The sequence below is a fragment of the Mycetomoellerius zeteki genome, unplaced genomic scaffold (assembly GCF_001594055.1).
Source record: "Mycetomoellerius zeteki isolate Tzet28-1 unplaced genomic scaffold, Tzet1.0 scaffold150, whole genome shotgun sequence".
Classification (NCBI taxonomy): Eukaryota; Metazoa; Arthropoda; class Insecta; order Hymenoptera; family Formicidae; genus Mycetomoellerius; species Mycetomoellerius zeteki.
In genome coordinates this window covers 198,948-218,332 of record NW_017256448.1, presented here as the reverse complement: position 1 = coordinate 218,332, position 19,385 = coordinate 198,948, and the positions used below count along the sequence as shown (strand labels likewise).

At 30.9% G+C, this 19,385-nt stretch overlaps 1 protein-coding gene across 1 annotated transcript in view; it reads left to right on the top strand.

The window, feature by feature from the left end:
- Positions 1-14,727, top strand: part of LOC108720466 (FMRFamide-related peptides) — a 15,582-nt gene extending 855 nt beyond the window's left edge. The window contains exons 2-4 of the mRNA XM_018444498.1: positions 6,139-6,376; positions 11,040-11,446; positions 13,654-14,727. Coding sequence (XP_018300000.1) covers positions 6,374-6,376; positions 11,040-11,446; positions 13,654-13,861 — 618 coding nt within the window. The 5' untranslated portion in view covers positions 6,139-6,373 and the 3' untranslated portion in view covers positions 13,862-14,727. The remainder of the gene's footprint in view (positions 1-6,138; positions 6,377-11,039; positions 11,447-13,653) is intronic.
- Positions 14,728-19,385: the final 4,658 nt, after the last annotated feature.

The following is a 19,385-nucleotide window of genomic DNA, read 5'->3' as shown; positions in this document are numbered from 1 at the left end:
CTTGAAATAAAAACCGATTATGAATACCGGCCTTTGATTAGTCAATTCGTAAAATTCTTTGTTCCGATTGGTCGCTCAAACGCTTCGAAGCGTTTGTAGCGTCAAGTGGACCGCAGCCTTGCGATTGGAGATTGGAGATTGCATTTGCGTCTCTTGACCAATCAGAAAGGAACTGCTGATCAGCAGCATCTTTCTGATTGGTCAAGAGACGCAAATGCAAATGCTGATGTAATTTCAAACGCTAGTGTGATTTGAGCATAAACAACTGAGTTCCCGAGAAAACACTAGTTTGCTTCTAGAAGACAGAGAGCGATATTCAAGGAGACAGAGCTAAAGCTAGTTAATTGGCGTTGGTGAAACTGGCCCTTAGATATACCAATTATCTCTGCAATTACCAAAGTAGAGCAATTCTTTTATCTGAAGCTGAAATGCCGACATCTTTGCTATTGGCTGTTTCGACCGACATTTTTAATCTGATGGCTGTAGTCCAATAAGCTCTTAGTATTACTAGTAATTTTTTAAATATGATATCCCAGTGAAAAATGACAATAAAATCGATGTCGATTCTATTATCATTTCTATTTGTTCGCGTTGCTTGAAATTCCCAAAAATGTTTGCACTTAAAACATAATAAATATATATGGGATAAATATATATTCTTTAGGCGTTGAAAAGAGAGAGAACGAAGATATTAAGGGTAGAGAGAAATCTGAGAGAGGTCATGCCGTCCTTTTTCCTGTTAGGCCGGAATCAGATTATGCATTGAAGATTGAGATCGAAAATTGAAGATTGAAATTTGACCAATGAGGACAAAGGAATTTTAGCTCCTATTGTTTTGATTGGTCAAATTTCAATCTTTCAATCTTCAATCTCAATCTTTAATGCCTAGTCTGATTCCGGCCTTACCATCGAAATCGCCCGTACATTACCGCCAGTACATCCATTTTTAGTGTGCGAACCACGTGACTACATACATTTTCTGACACTATCGATAAAATCGTAGATGTGGTTCGTGTCTGTACTATATCCACGGGATAGAAGCGTGCCGAACTGCCGACTATCCCTATCCTTGTTTCATTTCGTGATAAAATACTAATTAGATTATACTTTTCTTCACGTAATATAAAATCAAATTATCAATATATACTAATATACAGAGCTCGGTTGTATTAAAATAAAGTTATTTAAAATATATATTTTTAATAAATAAGATAAAAGAGTGATTTATTATTTTAAACAATTTCTACTGATCTATTTTTTAATTAATATTTTAAATAAGTTTTTGGAATCTAAAGTACGACTTTAATCTAAAGTACGTTTCGTATTATCTAGTATTTATCGCAAATATACACGTTTTAAAAAGAAATATGAAGAAGAGAGCGACTATCTGCCTGCACGAGCGTCGGTAAGTACAGAATGACTGCGCGGAATCATATATATATATGTATATATATACATATTTGACGCGCCGCCCACTCGGCCACTACTACAAAACAAACAAACCACAAGGTGCTGTGCGACAACCGTCTAACTGTCGAAATTAACATATATTACGAAATAAGTAAAATAATTTATTCGTTACATTTTTATATTCTCCGATGAGTAGGCTTTATTGCTTTATTTCTTAGATTCATTAGGCACAGACACAACTCATGTACAGGGTATCCTATAACTCACCTGACAACGCTCGTAGGCAGGTAGAGCGGACTAAACTGAGTTGAAAAGTCCTCTACTATTTTGTAATTTTCGCAATGGTTAACAAGATATTAATTATTAAAAATTGCCGAATATTGGTCTTCAATAATTTTTTTCTCAAATACTATCAATTTTACAAAAAAACTGCAAGAGACAAAAATTGTTTATTTTCTTCTCATAAAGTTCTGAGAATTTTTTCAGAATTTTTTAATACCGGATTTTCATGATGGTAAAAATAAGAAAATGCAGTACTAAAAAGTTGATAAAAAATTCTGAAAAAAATTTTAGAGTTCTATGAAAAGAAAATAAACAATTTTTGTCTCTTGCAGGTTTTTTGTAAAATTGATAGTATTTGAGAAAAAAATTATTAAAGACCAATATTCGGCAATTTTTAGTAATTAATATCTTCTTAACTATTGCGAAAATTACAAAATAGTAGAGGACTTTTCGACTCAGTTTAGTCCGCTTTACCTGCCCACGAGCGTTGTTAGGTGAGTTATGGGACATCCTGTATATAGATATTTCAGTTGTGTTACAAATAAGCGATTTAAGTTGTAATAATTAGTTTATATTACACAAAATCCGCGCAGTGTACTACACAGTAGTTTTAATAAAAAATTGACGCCTTGCTGTTTTTTGTTACTTTTGAATTGTTAAATTCTGTTGAATTTACGTTTTATTCTGCATTCTTAAACCAGGAAAAGTAATAATAGGCAAATTATATTCAAATTCACAATGCAGTGTAAGATTTGTTATATTTCGCAGTAACAAGTATGAATTACGTGCGTTTATGTAACAATCTGTTCGATGTTGGCAATAGCTGAGAGAGAGAGAGAGAGAGAGAGAGAGAGAGAGAGAGAGAAACGATCTTTGCACTAGTATTAAACTTGAATACGATCTTATGCAACGGAACATGACGACGCTGATCTCCTTTTGCTCAGATAAGCTTTTCCATTTAAAAGATAACTGATATGTGCATGCTTTTCTTGTTTTTGATGTACACGTTTTAACTTACAGAAAGAGACATTAATTCGTAAGAAAATCTCTTCACTTTTAATAAATTTTAAGGATCTATATTCTGTAATTCTTACACTGAGAAAAAATATCTTAATTTCGAAGAAATATTTCTTTGCTCGTATTCAAACAAATTATTACTTTGGATTAATGAAAATTTCTTTGAAATTAAAATGTGTTTTTTAAAGTAAAAAAAATATCTTGATTTCAAAGAAATTTTTATTGATCTAAAATAATAATTTGTTTGAATACGAGCAACAAATATTTCTTTGAGATTAAGATATTTTTTTCTCAGTTTAACGAATGTAACGATATTGTTACATTGGTCGCGTTTAGCAGACTCAACTGTTTTGGAGCGCTTACATCTTATTGGTATATTCCGTTAGAACTAAAAATATAGACCAAACAGATACAAGAGCTTACTGAGCGCTCAGTAAGCGGTCGTGGTACTGAATGCACCCAATGACAGGACAATCCTCGAAGAAAGCGCGGTTGTCATTAGTTAACGACAATTGTCGCTAAAACGTTTATTAAAGAATCCCGCAACAGAACTTAGTGCTTAAAATGCTTCAAAATTTTTGTTAATTTGGTTACTCTCTTTTACTTAGAATTATTAAAATAAAACAATCTCTTTATAATTATATTTTAATTTTACATTACAATTATTTAATTTTACTTTTCAATTATCTTAGCAATTTTACCGTAGTTAAAATTAATACACCGTGAAAAAATTTTATTGAGTTTTAATATTTCTTTGAATACTCCTAACGGAATATTTACTAAATGTAAACACATATTCATTAGATACAAGAACCATTAGTTTATTTCTATTATTATTTTTTTATTTATCTAATTATTTATTTACCGCGTAAATAAATATTTCGCTACCCAGGCAAATACACGTCATTTTGACGTCAATTTTGGTCACTTACTGACCATGGCTGACGTCTTAATGACGTCTTAATGACGTTCTCTCTCTCTCTCTCTCTCTCTCTCTCTCTCTTTAATTTCGCAAATTATATGTGTGCGCGACGACATCAAAATGACATCATGTTAGGACGTTTCCAAATGGAGAATTAAGGAAGATCAAGATATGACGTCATTCTAACGTTATTATGACGACATCATAATGACGTTATAACATCGGTTGGTCAATTTTTGGTCACTTGACGTCATTCGTACCAACATGACCAGAATTTGACGTCAAAATGACGTATGTTTGCTACCTGGATAGGACTATTCAAAGAAATATTTATTAAAATTTAATAAATCTTTTTTAGTATACAAATTCAAAAAGCTCGCATGTAATCGATTTGAAATTGCTTTTTCCTTAGCCAAAATATTAAAGGCAGTTATTACTTATAGCAAAACTCTCTAATTTTCAACATTATGTCTCGATTATTAAGCCTGTAAAATTGAAACACCAATACAATAAACTTTATCTGAAAACGGCTAAATATGGTGCAAATTCAATTATTCATTGATTTCTTTTAAAGTTTAGCTCAAAAGAGAACTTTAGTTCTTCTTACTTGGTCGTAACCGGAAAATCATTAATGTCTCGTTATTTTACGGAAAAATATATTTAAAAGTGGACAAAGAATTTCTCATTAAAAAGTCATCAACTTCTTTGAAACATTGTAAATACGACTTTGATATTTAACATTTGACTCAAAAAAGAAATTGTCATAAAATTATATTAATTACTTACTATATAATATAAATACTAACATAAAAATAATATAATTGTCAAATTTGTTTGATACATATAGCAAATAAATTTGCATATTTGACAAATATTTTGTATTTGATGATAATAATTTTTGCAGCGAGTATGAAAAAAAATATCTACACTTACAAATAATAATTGTAATCCCTATATTTGCAAATGGAATTGGCCGTTATGGCTTAGGATTAGCGCGTATAGTAAATTTTTTTCTCCAATATAGAAAAATTAATAAATAAAATGAATGTTTATACTGTGAATAAATAAAAGCCATTATTTGCAATAAATAATTTGTAGATATTGTGACAACAAAAATGTCGGTGCTGAAAACGAATATAAGATTCTTCTGTCATGGAGACTGATATGTTAGTCTGCTATTCCAATCAATTAATTAGTAATAGAAGCAATCATGTATCTGCCGGATTTTTATTTGCTAGCAATACTAATTATTGTAGTTATTTTGTTTTTAATAATGAACATCTTAGTTTGTTTTGACATATGAATAAGTTTTTAAAAGAAAATTTAACATTCTTTAAATAAAATGATCGTTTTTGGTTCTAAACTATCTGTAGAAAAATTGAGAAATAAAATTAATATTTGTACTACAAATATGTATATGCAATCGAAACTTATTTGATTCGCCGCATGATTAACATGTAGTTATCGCAACCCTCGCATTACGCGCGCGCGAGCGTACAATGCATTGAACATGTATAGACTTTTACAACCAAATTTGCTTTGTTTTTCTATATCATGAAAGGTAACGGACAGTTTATATGAAGAAAAGACGAGTTTACTGCAGTTTGTTACAAAGTATGATCATATCGCATATATGCGTAAGCGCGTTCAAACTTAAAAAGTCTTGACGTATTTCTCGTCCGAAACTCGGAATCCCTCAATTAGTTTAATGGAAAAAAGTTCGCACATAATACATTTTACGTGTTTTCTGAAACTATCGTTCAAACATTAAAATTGACGTAAATCAAATGTCCGCATGATTTAACTTCTCGTATAAAGTTCTCTTTACTGCGATATCTTCGTAACTGACGACACAGATGTACTTTCATCACTCCACCATTATATTGAATTTTTAACAGAAAGCGATATAAAATAAAAGTTACCCTTACAAAAATCTAATACTAGCCAATACTCGAAAGACAATTATTAATTATTTATTTTAAGTATTAAAAGCTCTGTGTTGTTCAGTAGTACTCCTAATATTAATACTCCAAATAAATAATTAATTACTATCTTTTAGTAATAAATTGGCTAGTATTAGATTTTTGTAAGGGTATAAGGCTGTCGGATAGTAAAGGCGCTTTACCTGTTGCTACTTCATTCGATCTTCATGAATCACAGATTAAAGCACGATGCAGGTACGTGTATAAGTGGAAAGCCGGTTGTTCTGACACCGTTGTTGTTTCTACGTACAGCGAGTTGTTTTTGCACGATAGATAGACAGACATGATAAATAGACCGAAAGAGAGAGAGAAGAAGAGATCAGTGCGTCGATATTGTTACCGATGACGGCAGCGAGGATCCTTTCGTATCCACCCCTATGATTATTATTTGCCGAGAGTCATAAATAATAAAGAAGATTACGTAGGTCGGTAGCCGGTGGTGTAATTGAATCAAAATAATGTAGAGGTATCGTGTTGTGCGCTCCGACCAATCATAACTCAGGTGAGAATGTCTCCTCCTCACAGATACGGAGAGTGAGAGGACCAATGCGCCGAGGGGGAGAGGGGAAATATGCGCGCCAGGGTGCACCTATATAAAGGGTGTCATCGCCAACCCCGGACACCCATTCCACCAGAAACCACCACCAAACCACGCTGTCGCTACATTCACCGTATTACGTTTTTTCCATTTTGACACTTACGTTTCGCGATCTCGTTCTCTGCATCGCCCTACTCATCGAGAAGTCTAAAAGTCGACAAAATGGTGAGTGTTTTGTCGCTCTCGTTATTGTGGAGTGAGTGTTTCACCGCGGAGAGATGTGCGGTGATCGTTCCGTGAATTAATCTTCTATAATTGTGTGGATTAACATCTGAGCTATCTCTTCAACTGAATATTATTAATGATCAGGTTGATGATGATCAAGAATATGTAGCGAGAAGTCAAATGATCTCTATCTATCTTAATATGTTTAGTAATCGGAAAAAAAGAAAGATGCTGTCTTAATTTCCACAAATTATACGAGTTATAAATATTTAATTTAATGTTCCGTTATTTAATATTTTATTTTACATATATTGTAGTTACTTTTGCTAATCAGTTATAATTTACACCCTAAAAGAAATATTCTGCCGTTTAGCGATTCCTTGTTAATATCAGAGGATTTTTCATTATATAAGTGAAAAATCCTCATAATATTCAAACAACGACGACCTCAAGAAGATACTCTGCAAAGTAGAGGAATATTGTATTACCAGGTGCTGAATTTAAGATTGCAATCCTCTTAATGCTAGAAGAATGTCTTGCATGATGTACTGACATGTACGCATAGCTACGATAGCGCGTAATGGCAAGTTTCTTCTAACAAATAAGCGTGCTACTATCTTGCTTATCTTCTTATTTCAAAAGGCTTTCTTCGGATTATTATAATAGAATTTTCTATAGAGGAATTTATTTTTAATCATAGTTTATGATTATATAGATTCTCATTTTATAGATCTTCATGTTTATAGATCCTCATTTTTATATAGATAAATTCGTGTTATAAATACACACGCCTAATTCATATAAGATTGTTTACTTAGACTCTTAGAGGAAATGCTAAGAGAAATTCCCTGCTTATTGGCAGAATTTTTTTTTTTGGATTACGTAAAAATTACGATGTAATATTTTTTAAAAATGTAAAATTTTAACACAATTTGGATACAAATATGGCAGCATATTTCTTTACTAAAATTAAGATTTATAATGTGTTAAATTAATACTCGGATGTGTCAAAAATTTAACAAAAATAACAAAACATAAGTTAAGACGTTTTAATAAAAGTACAAAATGTTTTTATTATGTGATATATATTATTTGTTTAGTTTTTACGCAGGAAATACTTTGCACATTAGAGAAATAAAAGGAAAAAGGAGAGAGAGAGAGAGAGAGAGAGAGAGAGAGAGAGAGAGAGAAGAAAGATTTCAAATTCTATTTTGTTTTCATCTTAAATAATGATTCTTAAATAAATATATACATATATCAAAGAAAGTGTTTTTTACAAATTATTAGATGCACTAAAAGGTTTAAATTTTTTTTAAAATTTTGTTTTACATAATGTTAATGATTCAATGATTCTAAAAAAGAAACCGATAATTTTTATTTTAGGAGAAAAAGGATAGAAATTGATTATTCAGAAAACTAAAATAAAAAATACAATATTTTTAGCAATAATATGCATTGTTTTTTGAAAATTTCGTTAGAATTATAAAACGGACGCACAGAAATATTTCACAATGGTGAATTTTTTTGCGTCAACGAATTTGTCTCCGGTCTTCGTGATAAATCCTCTGTTGCTTTTGTATATTATTTTCCGCTTTCATGCAATGTTTTCCTTTGAGATATGTTTTCTTATTATTTCAGCTAATTTCCATTTTCATTCAACTATCTTACAGCGTGGACACACATATTTACTTACTATTGAAGTGACGCGACGTGGCAAATCTTGTATGTTCCCTTTCAATTTTCATAAACTTATCGACTTAATTTTGTCGGATTTATCGTGATGCCATCTTGTCTTTCTAAACATTCTCATGACATTTGGGATTAATTTATTAAATCACAGCTTAAAAATTTTGATAATAACTTTAGCTATTGTATTTTATTATATTCTAAAAATAGTAAGATAAAAAGACATCTGTAGTTAATTTCCGAGAAAATTGAATGCATAGTGTGATAAGGATTCATAATAAAAAAATATTTCATGATATTAACTTTATATCAACTTTTTTCTTTTGAAATGTGTTCGATTTTATTTCAAAGATTAATAATGTTTGGAGAACGGAAATCGCATTTTCAATATTAACATTTCTATTTCAGAAGATATTCAATGATAGAATCTTTCTCGATTAAAATATTTGAAGTTTCATTGTGATTTTTCGCAATCTTTTTTAACATCTAATATTTTAAATTAAAATTAAACTAATCATTTTAAGGTTCAATTAAAATAAAATCGAAGTGCTATGAGCCAAGCGAGGTGATTGATTTAATTGTTGCTTAAAAATCTGTTCAAATGTTAAAATAAACTAAGACATTTATTATAAAAAAGAAATTTCAGAACTTAAAAGATCCTTTTACACATGCGTTAATATTATTTTTAATAAAATTTTTATAAAATTAAAATAATGAGAATATAAGGCTACGAGCCAAGCAAAGTCTTGATGCTATATATTATTAAAAAACAAACAGTTTATTAGAACATATGTTTCGATCGGGTCATTCTCATTGTTAAAACAATAAAATTCAAACGGAATTAACTAATCATTCTAATAACAATAAAATATAAAAACATAACGTAACTATAAGAACAAAAAATTATAAAATCTATTAAACAAATTCATAGCTATGACTGTGAAATACATTCTAGATTATTAAACCGTTTTGTAGTCGTCAACTCGTCACCGGTTGTCTCTGATGTAGTACGTATTTTTCGTTTGACTCTACTGTAAGACAACTGTTGACGACTACAAAGCGATTTAATAATCTGGAATGTATTTCACAGTCAGCTATGAATTTGGTTAATAGGTTTTATAATTTTTTGTTCTTATAATTACGTTTAGTTAATTCCGTTTGAATTTTATTGTTTTAACATTGAGAATGACCAGATCGAGGTCGGATCTTTCTGAAAGACAGTAGGTAAAATTAATGCGTAAAATATTTTACTCTATATTAAATACGTTAATTAATTATGTATGATTCTTTATAAATATATGTTCACTTATTGAAAACTATGATTTTGTTATTTGTTCATATGTTCGATGTCTCGGGAAAAATTTCATACTGTTTCTCTCTTCTCTCTATTTTAATCATTAGTTACTTAAAAATTAGTGGAGATATTATAACTTTAAGGCAACTGAAAAATCTGCTATTAATCGTTAACGCGATAATACCGCTCATTTAGTATAAAGTATAATGCAACGAAACGTGAGCGGCATAAGTAGAAAATCTGAGTAATACATGCTAATACATACATTAATATTGATGCAGTGCAATCTGCGTAAAGTAACAATAAAGATCAGTTAATTAATAAGTGAACTTGCCTATCTAGGCTTACATTAATACTCGTATCCCTAAGTCCTGGTAAATTTGCAGGTTTTTAACAATGCGTGCAACAGTTAAGTTTGTGACGTGATTATGAAGGGCAGTCGCGTACACAGTTAATTAAAGTAATATAAGGCACCACATTAATCTTGCTCAGTGCGCCATGATATTGTTAAACAGGATATTAATACAGATAATAAGACGCCAATATAATTTATTATGTGACGCACGTACGCGTTGGACGATACATGCTCTTGTTACACCTCGTAATTCAAGTCAACCTTGATAAATCAATTACATATCGCCCAATAACGTCATTTGGTAATTCTGAAATTTATAATCTGTATTATGAGATTAGACATGAATATGTGACATTTATGTGAGTCTAGTTTACTGTGTCTACTGTGTCTATAATCTACTATGTCTATAGTCTAGTCTACTATGTCTAGTAATTTTGTACGCGATTTAACAGACTTTATTTTCACTTGTTTAGTTATTTATAATGTTTTGTAATTTGTACAGTAGAACATTATATTCTAGATTACTTCTACCAGTTTTTTCAAAAAATAGAAATTAATTTGTGTGTGTGTTACGTAAAAATTTTAATTTGCAATTACAAATCTGTGACGTTTATATGAAATATAACTGACTTTCCCCTAATATAACTTATTCATATTGTTAGTTATTAGTATAGTTTATATTTGGTTAGTTATTTATTTTACTACATTGATGTAATCTCTTTCCGTTTAAATATATATGCAAAAAATATTCGCTAAATCACTTAAAGAACTGTTCGTTAAAATTTTATTTTATTAAAAATTTTTATTAAACATTGTCTTTAAATATTAATGTTGTTGTTAAGATGGTATTTTAATCTTTATTACCAGTAAAGCATTTACAGATCGTGTTACATGTGTATATACTACAGATTTTTAAGTATTGGCTGTTGAACGCAGCCTATAACTATAAGATACAAAATACAAAATATGTTTCAGTATTTAAATTTCTATTTAAATAAAATATTTTGGTCTAATAAAAAAATAATGCGTTGAATGACTATAAAGATAATAGGGAACACTATTGTTATCGAAAAAAGGTAACAATAATGATAGCGGTGTTACAACTAACGCGTTGTTTGTCAACTCTGATAATCATAATTATTTATAATAACATGTTATTGTTACAAATACCAAAAATTTTTTTCTCACTATGAAAAAAATTTGCATAATAATGAGCAAGTTTTATGGAATATAAAATTAAAAAAGATAAAAAGTATTGCATGGGGCGATATGTATACATATATATATACAGTATATATATATTTTATTCATACAATTTTTTATTACAGATCGCACTTTGGGCTTTCATCGTGATGGCATTTCTCTACAATTGGATGTTCGTGTCTTCTTCGATATTGACGCCACTCCAGGACGATGGTAGCTTGAGAATCTTCAAGGAATCGCCGAATGAATTTGAATATGTGATAAAAAGACATGGCATCAATGAGCATAAAGAAAATACCGAGACCAAAGAGAGACGCAGCACTATGGGTTCTTCCTTCATTAGATTCGGACGCAGTCAGTCTGCTTTCAACCTCGCCGATAATTCCGTCGTCGACGAAGAAACTAATTCGATGGTTAGCAGGCATCCCCGATGGAAGTCGCCGGATATCGTGATCAGATTCGGTCGATCTAACTTCAAGGCTGTCAACGATGGACAACTCAAACGCGGACGAAATGATCTCAATTTTATCAGGTAACCATCTAGTTGCACTTTTAACCTCCTAATCGAAATGTAAAGAAGAGAGTTGCTTAATGGATATAGTTCTCTAAATTGTATCTCATAAATTTTGTTTATTACTGAAAATCGAGCTGAAAATATGAACGATGTGTGTATAGAAGGGAAAGTCATCGATGCCGACATATATACCACTTTATTTTTGGGTAATATTTCTAAACTAAAAGCTAAAAATAAAACTTTAGAAATATAAACACAAACTAGAAAGTGCCTTTTATTAGATAACGTAGCAATTTTTTCAATCATTTATTCGATGCCGCAACATCGCAAAGTCGGGATAGAGCCTACCTCTTGTAGGCCCGTGGTGCGCACGCAAATTGTACACAGACATACGGGACTTACAATTTAACGCGCCGGTTTAGTTTGAGAAGTTTTCTTGGCAATGGATACTCTTGGTGGTTTGCCAGATCGCCGAAGAGGAACTACGAGCGCGTGAAAATTTCTTGAATCTATCGGGGATCGAATCCCCATAGCAAAAAACGTCACAGTTACATCGCAACAATCATGATTACGTACTTTATGGTGTGAATATCCGCTTTTATCACGAATATGATGTCACAGCAATGTCATGATGATGAGCAAATATCTTTGTAACATGTGTTATTTTGTTATGGTAATCTCACAGTGACATCATACTTTCTTTCTGATTATTGTGATTCTATCGTAACGTGATTGTAACCCTTTGCTATAGGGAACCCTTAGCATGGTAGACGCGCGCTGTCCTGTTTGTCCACCATGCTACGCTCGTGCTCAGTTTTTTATAATACTGTTTGCAATTTTTCAGTAACTAATTTTTTCGTAAAACAAGCAAAAATGAATATCTGACTAATAGGCCTCAAAGTTGATACAGTAATGTCATATATTTCTATCCTTTTTCCTTCACGGATGTTGTACAAAATACCTACAAAATGAATGTATATAAGATTTTCTAGAATTTTTTCACTTTGATATAAAACATTTTTTGTTGATTTATATGCATACTTTATGCTAATCTGCAAGAAGCAAACATGTAACGAGATAGTTTCTTTTTTTGAGAGGGAGCTAAGCCATTATGGAGAAATTATGTGTAATTTTGTGAATTTTTTAAAGCAACTCATAAAAGAAATAAAAAATATCTATTTTAAGCTCTTAATTTAATTCTATACATGTTAAACTAAATAAAAAATTTTCTACATATGTATATGTTGTATTGAAACAAAATGGCCACGCTGGAGCCTTTTTATGCTTGCTATTCCTGTTCTCCGCTATGTAAAATTGTCGTGCACTTTAACCTAGAATAAAAAACCAAACTTTTTCATGATCTACACTGAGAGAAAACCCCTTTGGGTATTTCTAATTATAATTACATATTACTATATAATTATGATTATTACTGCTATAATATTAGTAACAATAACCATATATATAGTTTTAGTAACAAATATATATAGTTGGCAACCTAAAATGATTATAATTATAATTATTATAACAATAAAAATGATTGAAATTACTGTAACTTCATAGTCATTTTTTAGGACAATCATATTAAATATTAATCTAAAGTTATAGTAATTTGATAAAAGTCCTGATAAAAAGTCTCGGCAGACACGATCTTCAATAATGATCAAACGATCTCTACGAGGTGCCACTTTTCAAAACTAGCTAATACCACAATATCTTATTTACGACGAATACGATGCAGTCCTACTTGCAGTCATTACTTGCATATTTTCTAGGTACATATCTAAAAAGCTATAAATGAACAAAATGGAGAACGCTCGAATCGTTAATTCCAAGACAATAATAATGACCAAATACAAGCAAATTTAGATGTTAATATACCTATTTAAAATAGCATTTTTAGTAATCTAATAAGATCGTTATACATACGTTTCGTGCGGAACCTTCTTCAGTTTAACAATACGCAAAATAATAGATTAATATTAACTTGTTAAACCTATAATATATAAATATACAGTAACAATAAGAGGCCTGCAGTAGTCAACCAGACAAGAAAATCTTGTCAAATCATGAAATGATGATTTGTGGAGTAATCTTTCATACCCAACAGTAAAAGTAAGCAGTAAAATGTAAAATTGTAAAATTCTAAAGTTGTAAAGTTCTCAGAAAAGAAGTCCAATTTAGATGAAAATTTGGAATGATTAAATAAATTTTGCTTGAAATAGGTTTGGTCGTAGTGTACAAGTCGTGCCGACTGATCTCGATTTATCTGCGGTGTGTTCGGAGCTTGTATCGAACATCGTGGTCAGCGAAACGAAATTACATCCGGACGTGTCCAAGTTTCTTCGCCTTTGCAACGGCCTGAACAAGATAATCGACGAAATCAGTTTGGACGTCTCAGAACATCAGGATAGTCCGAGTCGTCACGAGTAGACTAGCCTGCTTGCTGTTATCCGAGCTCGTCCGAGATCCGAGATCGTCCCATGCGGATTCGTCCTGTGGATTCGATGCCGAATGTCAACGAGGATTCGTAGCGTTCCAGTTTGTCGAATCAATTTGACCGCTATGACCGAATTGCATTTGGCTTTGAGATGACGACCGGATCGCGTTACTATCAGCGCGGATTTATACTTAAATGGATCTCTCGCACGTCGATTTGCCAAACAATTTGACAATGATTACTCGATTGTTGCAATACTGCGAAGAAACAATAAGATCTATTTGAATAAGATTCTCTTCTATTTCTTATTCCTTTGTTAAGTTAAACGAGTCGCAGTGTCACAAATGTCACGAGTCACGAAATGTTAATCTAATATAAAATTTTTTAATATGTGAACTCGTTGCGTCTTTCTTGGAAATAAAAATCTAAACAAGCAAATTATATTTAAAAAAATTTTTCATATAATTACCATACTTGTTGTTCTAGTATATTTGTGAGTGATTATTATCTACCTTTCTTACATATAGTTGGAAATTTTGAGTTAAACATAACACATTTTTAAGCCCAATCTACATAACATGCAGAATGAAGGTCGCAGGTCACAAACTAGAAACTAACCTAACGTATTTTAATTATAATAGTTTACAGATCGCAGAACGTAGGACGCAGGAAGTTGGGTGAACTTTCGCATTCTGCGTCCTGCGATCTATTATAATCTGAAATACGTTTCATTTGCGACTTGCGACCTGCGTTTTGCGTACTATATAGACCTGGCTTTATGTGTCCATCCAGATTTTTGTGTTAATTTAATACAAGGTGAAATATTAAGAAGTGACACAGATATTATGTACAAAATGTAACGCTGACACATTTGTAAGCAAATTGTGGAAAGATATTTCTTCGGAAAAAATCATATTTGTTATATTTAATTAGCATACTTAAGTAAATTTAATATTTATAATATGTCAAATTAACACATTTTATTCATTTATCTTAGAAAATTTACGTTTAGAATATATTATTTGTATATTATTTATTTACTTATTCGTTAATATGTTGTAAATTGTAAATTGTGTTATTTTAACACTAAAAATATTGAATATCAATTTAACACACAATATTTAAATAACACAATCACATTGTATTAAATTAATACTCGGATATTTTAAAAATTTGGCACAAAAATGTAAAAAATATCAATTTTAGCACAAATATAAAATGTTTTTTTATTATGTACTTGTCTAGATTTTATGTATTATATAATTATTTCTATTATTAGTTCTATGAAAATATTTTTCAACAGCGAGAAGTGATGCTCAATTATTCATTTTAATTTCTATTGCTTTTCTTGCAAATGCATTAAAGGATTAAATGAATTTCTTGTGTATTTTGTTATATTACCCTTATCCTATCTCCTAAGAAAATAAATATATATAGTTTCATTTTTTCTAAAAATAGACCTTCTATTTCTCTAAATTATATCAAGTGCTAAATATCTATTAACGCACCCGCAAGCTGATAACAAATGCCGAACCGTGAATCTCGTATCGGATACCGTGCTGTAGGGGAAAGTGGGTGAATTGTGCGCACCTAAGGGAAATTTATTATCTTGGAATGGTTTTCCAAGTTTAAAGCGATATTAGTATGGAAATAGATACTATAAACATTCTTCTACCATTACGTATCCTCATATTGAATAGATTTTTATTCAATAAGATTGTATTTAGTAAAAAGGAAAAAACGGAAAAGCGAAAAAATTTCTCGCGCATCGGGTAATTGTGCGCATGGGTTGGGTAATTATACACAAAATAAAAATCGTAGGAAATAAATGAATTATGGATGTTGAACAACGAAATCAGAAAATATATTTATTATATTGCAATATAAATATATATTAAGTATATTTTAAATATATATTATATACATATATATTAAGCAAAAATACAAAACTAATATAATAATAATGCACGTAGACTTTGGCAAAATAAATGGTAAAATAAAATAATAATGCAAAAAAAAACGAAAAAATTAGTGCTAGTCATATAGATAGTATATGAAAGATGGGTAATTGTGCGCATTTCAAAACGCTTGCCGCACAGTTGCCCGCCGCGACTCTCAAACGGAACGCTCAACATGTTTCATGAGCTTTGTAAGTTTATATTAACAACAATTAAATCTAATCTTCATTATATACATTTAGTTAATTTCAGTCTCTCGTCTCCGAATAATGTAACGTGTTTGCATTATTCGGAACACGTTACATTATTTGGAGACGAGAGACTGAAATTAACTAAATGTATATAATGAAGATTAGATTTAATTGTTGTTAATATAAACTTACAAAGCTCATGAAACATGTTGAGCGTTCCGTTTGAGGATCCACTCCAATATATGTATTGTTGAGGAGGACTCCAAAGTGAGTTGAAACGTTCAATAAAGAGGATTTTACACATTAATGATTAATTAAGATTGAAATTAATCGTTGGCACCTTCATCAGCCCGTGACTCGTATGGCCTTTTACGGATTGTGTTATTTTTATTTTAAGAATTCTGTAAAAATTGATGAAATAATAATTCAAAGAAGAAACGAAAAAATTAGTGCTAGTTATATATGTAGTATATGGAAGATGGGTAATTGTGCGCATTTCAAAACGCTTGCGCACAGTTGCTCGCCGCGACCTGACTCGATATGAAATACGATTACTTCGACACTTCCTAACCAAACTTAATATAATAAATTACAGCTCAAAAGACGCACATAATAACGTACTTTAATAACATATGCAACTTTAAACAAACAAATAAAAAATACGGATCCGCCACCTTATTTTCTTAACGCTAAAATAACAAGAAAAGATATGATTTCACTTTTTTGTATTTCTCTAGTTAGCAACGTATTTACGTCGTACTTTTTGTAATTATATCTTAAAAGGACGACTTCCTGCGTAAAAATTTCATCACGGTGATGTCTTCATCCTCTCTATTGGAAAAGTACCAAACCAGGATGCGCACAATTACCCGCTGTGCACAATTCCCCCACTTTCCCTTACATCCGACCATCTGCTTCATTATATTAATTTAATGTACACACGAACCTGACGATTTGTCGTCCCGAAAATGTTAATAACTGCGTTCAGCAGAACGTTTATTTTGCAACTATTGGAAATTTTCTTCACGCTGATTGAATTATACTTTTAGATCTAAAGAAATGGTCCTATCTCAGCAGACAATCATAAAACGGTTGCAAAACTGTTGCGTTCTGCTGAACGCGTCTAATGTAACCGTAAATTCATATTTAAATTGTGCGCTTTTTTGTCACTTCCGCAGCATGTATAACAATAAATTTAGTTGGATGCACTAATAGTACACAAAATGCTAGAAATCATCATATCTAAATGTACAGCATGGCGTCAAAATGTTGCTATTTGAATATCTAAGAACTTAAACATACGTTGAAAATAATTAATTGCCAGTTTTTAAACCTTTTGATGGCAAAATGTTAAATAATATGTTGTATACAATATTGACCCATTTTATATCCAGCTATCTTCATTCGATTTTTCTATTCCACAACTTTTGCTATCCTTACAGCTTGAAGATTCGTCTAAGAAGTTATTAAAGATAGTTTTCCTAGTTATTCGAAAATCCAAAAAGAAAAACAAATTTTTGGTAAATACACCGAATAGGGGACTCCATTTAATCGATAATACAGACAACTTAAAGCATTATTAAAGAGTTATTCATATCACTAGACTTTATATCAATTTATATACAACTGTCTTTTATGTAATAGTTTTATGTGTACGTTCAACCAAAAATTTACTGTAAGCTTCGCATGTTACATTAACAATATAACGAATTGTTAGATCCAGCCCAGGCTTATAGTAAGTATGGTTACGTATAGTCCGCGACCTATACCCCAAATTCGACCTAATTTAGGTCACATTATTTAGGCCGCACGCTGTAAACACTACTATACCTGACCCGACCTGTTGTAGGTCAGGCCAGATTTTTTAGCGCCCTCACCTAAAATAGGTCGTCTACTTTCTTGGTAAACGCACGACTGACCCGATTTAAAAGCTTCGTAGCCATTTGCTCGGTAGGACACTGCTGTTTTGTTGAATAGTTAGGTTAAACCGGTTTGTTATTTACTTCTAGACTGTGAAAAGACTAATTGATTTGTGCAAAGAACATAAATATTTAAAAAAAAAGATGGAAAAAAGTTCATGCAGCGATTCAAGTTCATAAGTACCAATGCCTTTGCTAATCAAAATAATACAAATAATGGTAATTATTTAGAATACGGGCCTCATCTTCGATTTTGATGAAATTGGGCTCGTTCGACGCGTTTTCACTTAAAATGAAAGAATCTGGCAAAAATGCGGCGGTCGGTCTCGCGAACCGAGATATTAAGCATTAAAGTTCGAGATTTTAGAGATTAAGATATCTGTCATCCCGACTCAATATAGCGCTATGTATATGTTCTGGCGAGTACAATGCTGTATATGGAAATAATCTGTACAAAATACGATAGATGGCTCTAATTCGGACCAGCGTGGACTAAATGTGACCCAACCAATTTTTAAGTCCCTTTCGGTGTAAATGGTTGGTGACTAGACCTACTTTGGGTCACGATATAGGTCAGGTCGCTATCAGTCGTACGGTGTAAACGTAGCCTTATTCCCACAAAGCACGTACTATTACAATAATATTGCAGTAATATTGTAATATATCGGAAATATTATATATTACATTATAATATCACAGAAATATTACTGATATATTATACGTTGATAAACAATATCGAAATATCACAGTAATATTGTTGCAATTGTTGCAATATATCACAGTGCAAGATGACTAGTTTAAAATATTTACATTTGCACATTTATATATGCGCGAGAGGAGAGAGAGAGAGAGAGAGAGAGAGAGAGAGAGAGAGATGAGAACTTTTCGCTTTTTTCCTCTCTTTCTCTGTTTTCCCTATTTTTTGTATTTTTTTAATATTTTATTGATCTGTATTCATTTACATATTGTTTTCATTCAATTTTACTTTATGCTTATTTTACTCATTTTTATTACGTTTTTATTTATTACGTTATTATTTAGATACTATAGTCATTGTTACTTTCGTATTCCATAATTTTTTTCGAAGAAAAGAAAAGTTTTACAATTTCTTCTTCTATGCTCTAAATTTTTATTAGAGTAGATTAAAATTATCTATTCATTAGAACTTGTCTATCCATCATCTTAGGAGATAATTGCAATTGTAGATATCTCAATTCGCAAGTATACATTTTTTATATCGTAATATGTCGAACATATTTTTTTATATATCGCGGCATAGAATAAAAATCCACGTTACAACATACTGCACGAATTTCTCGTAATTACTCTATAAGCGCATAATATTATTTAATATTAAATAATATTTTAGGCATATTCTCAAAATATTAAATATAACATTTTAATAATATTTTACTAAAATTATATAATATTAAATAATATTCCTGAAAT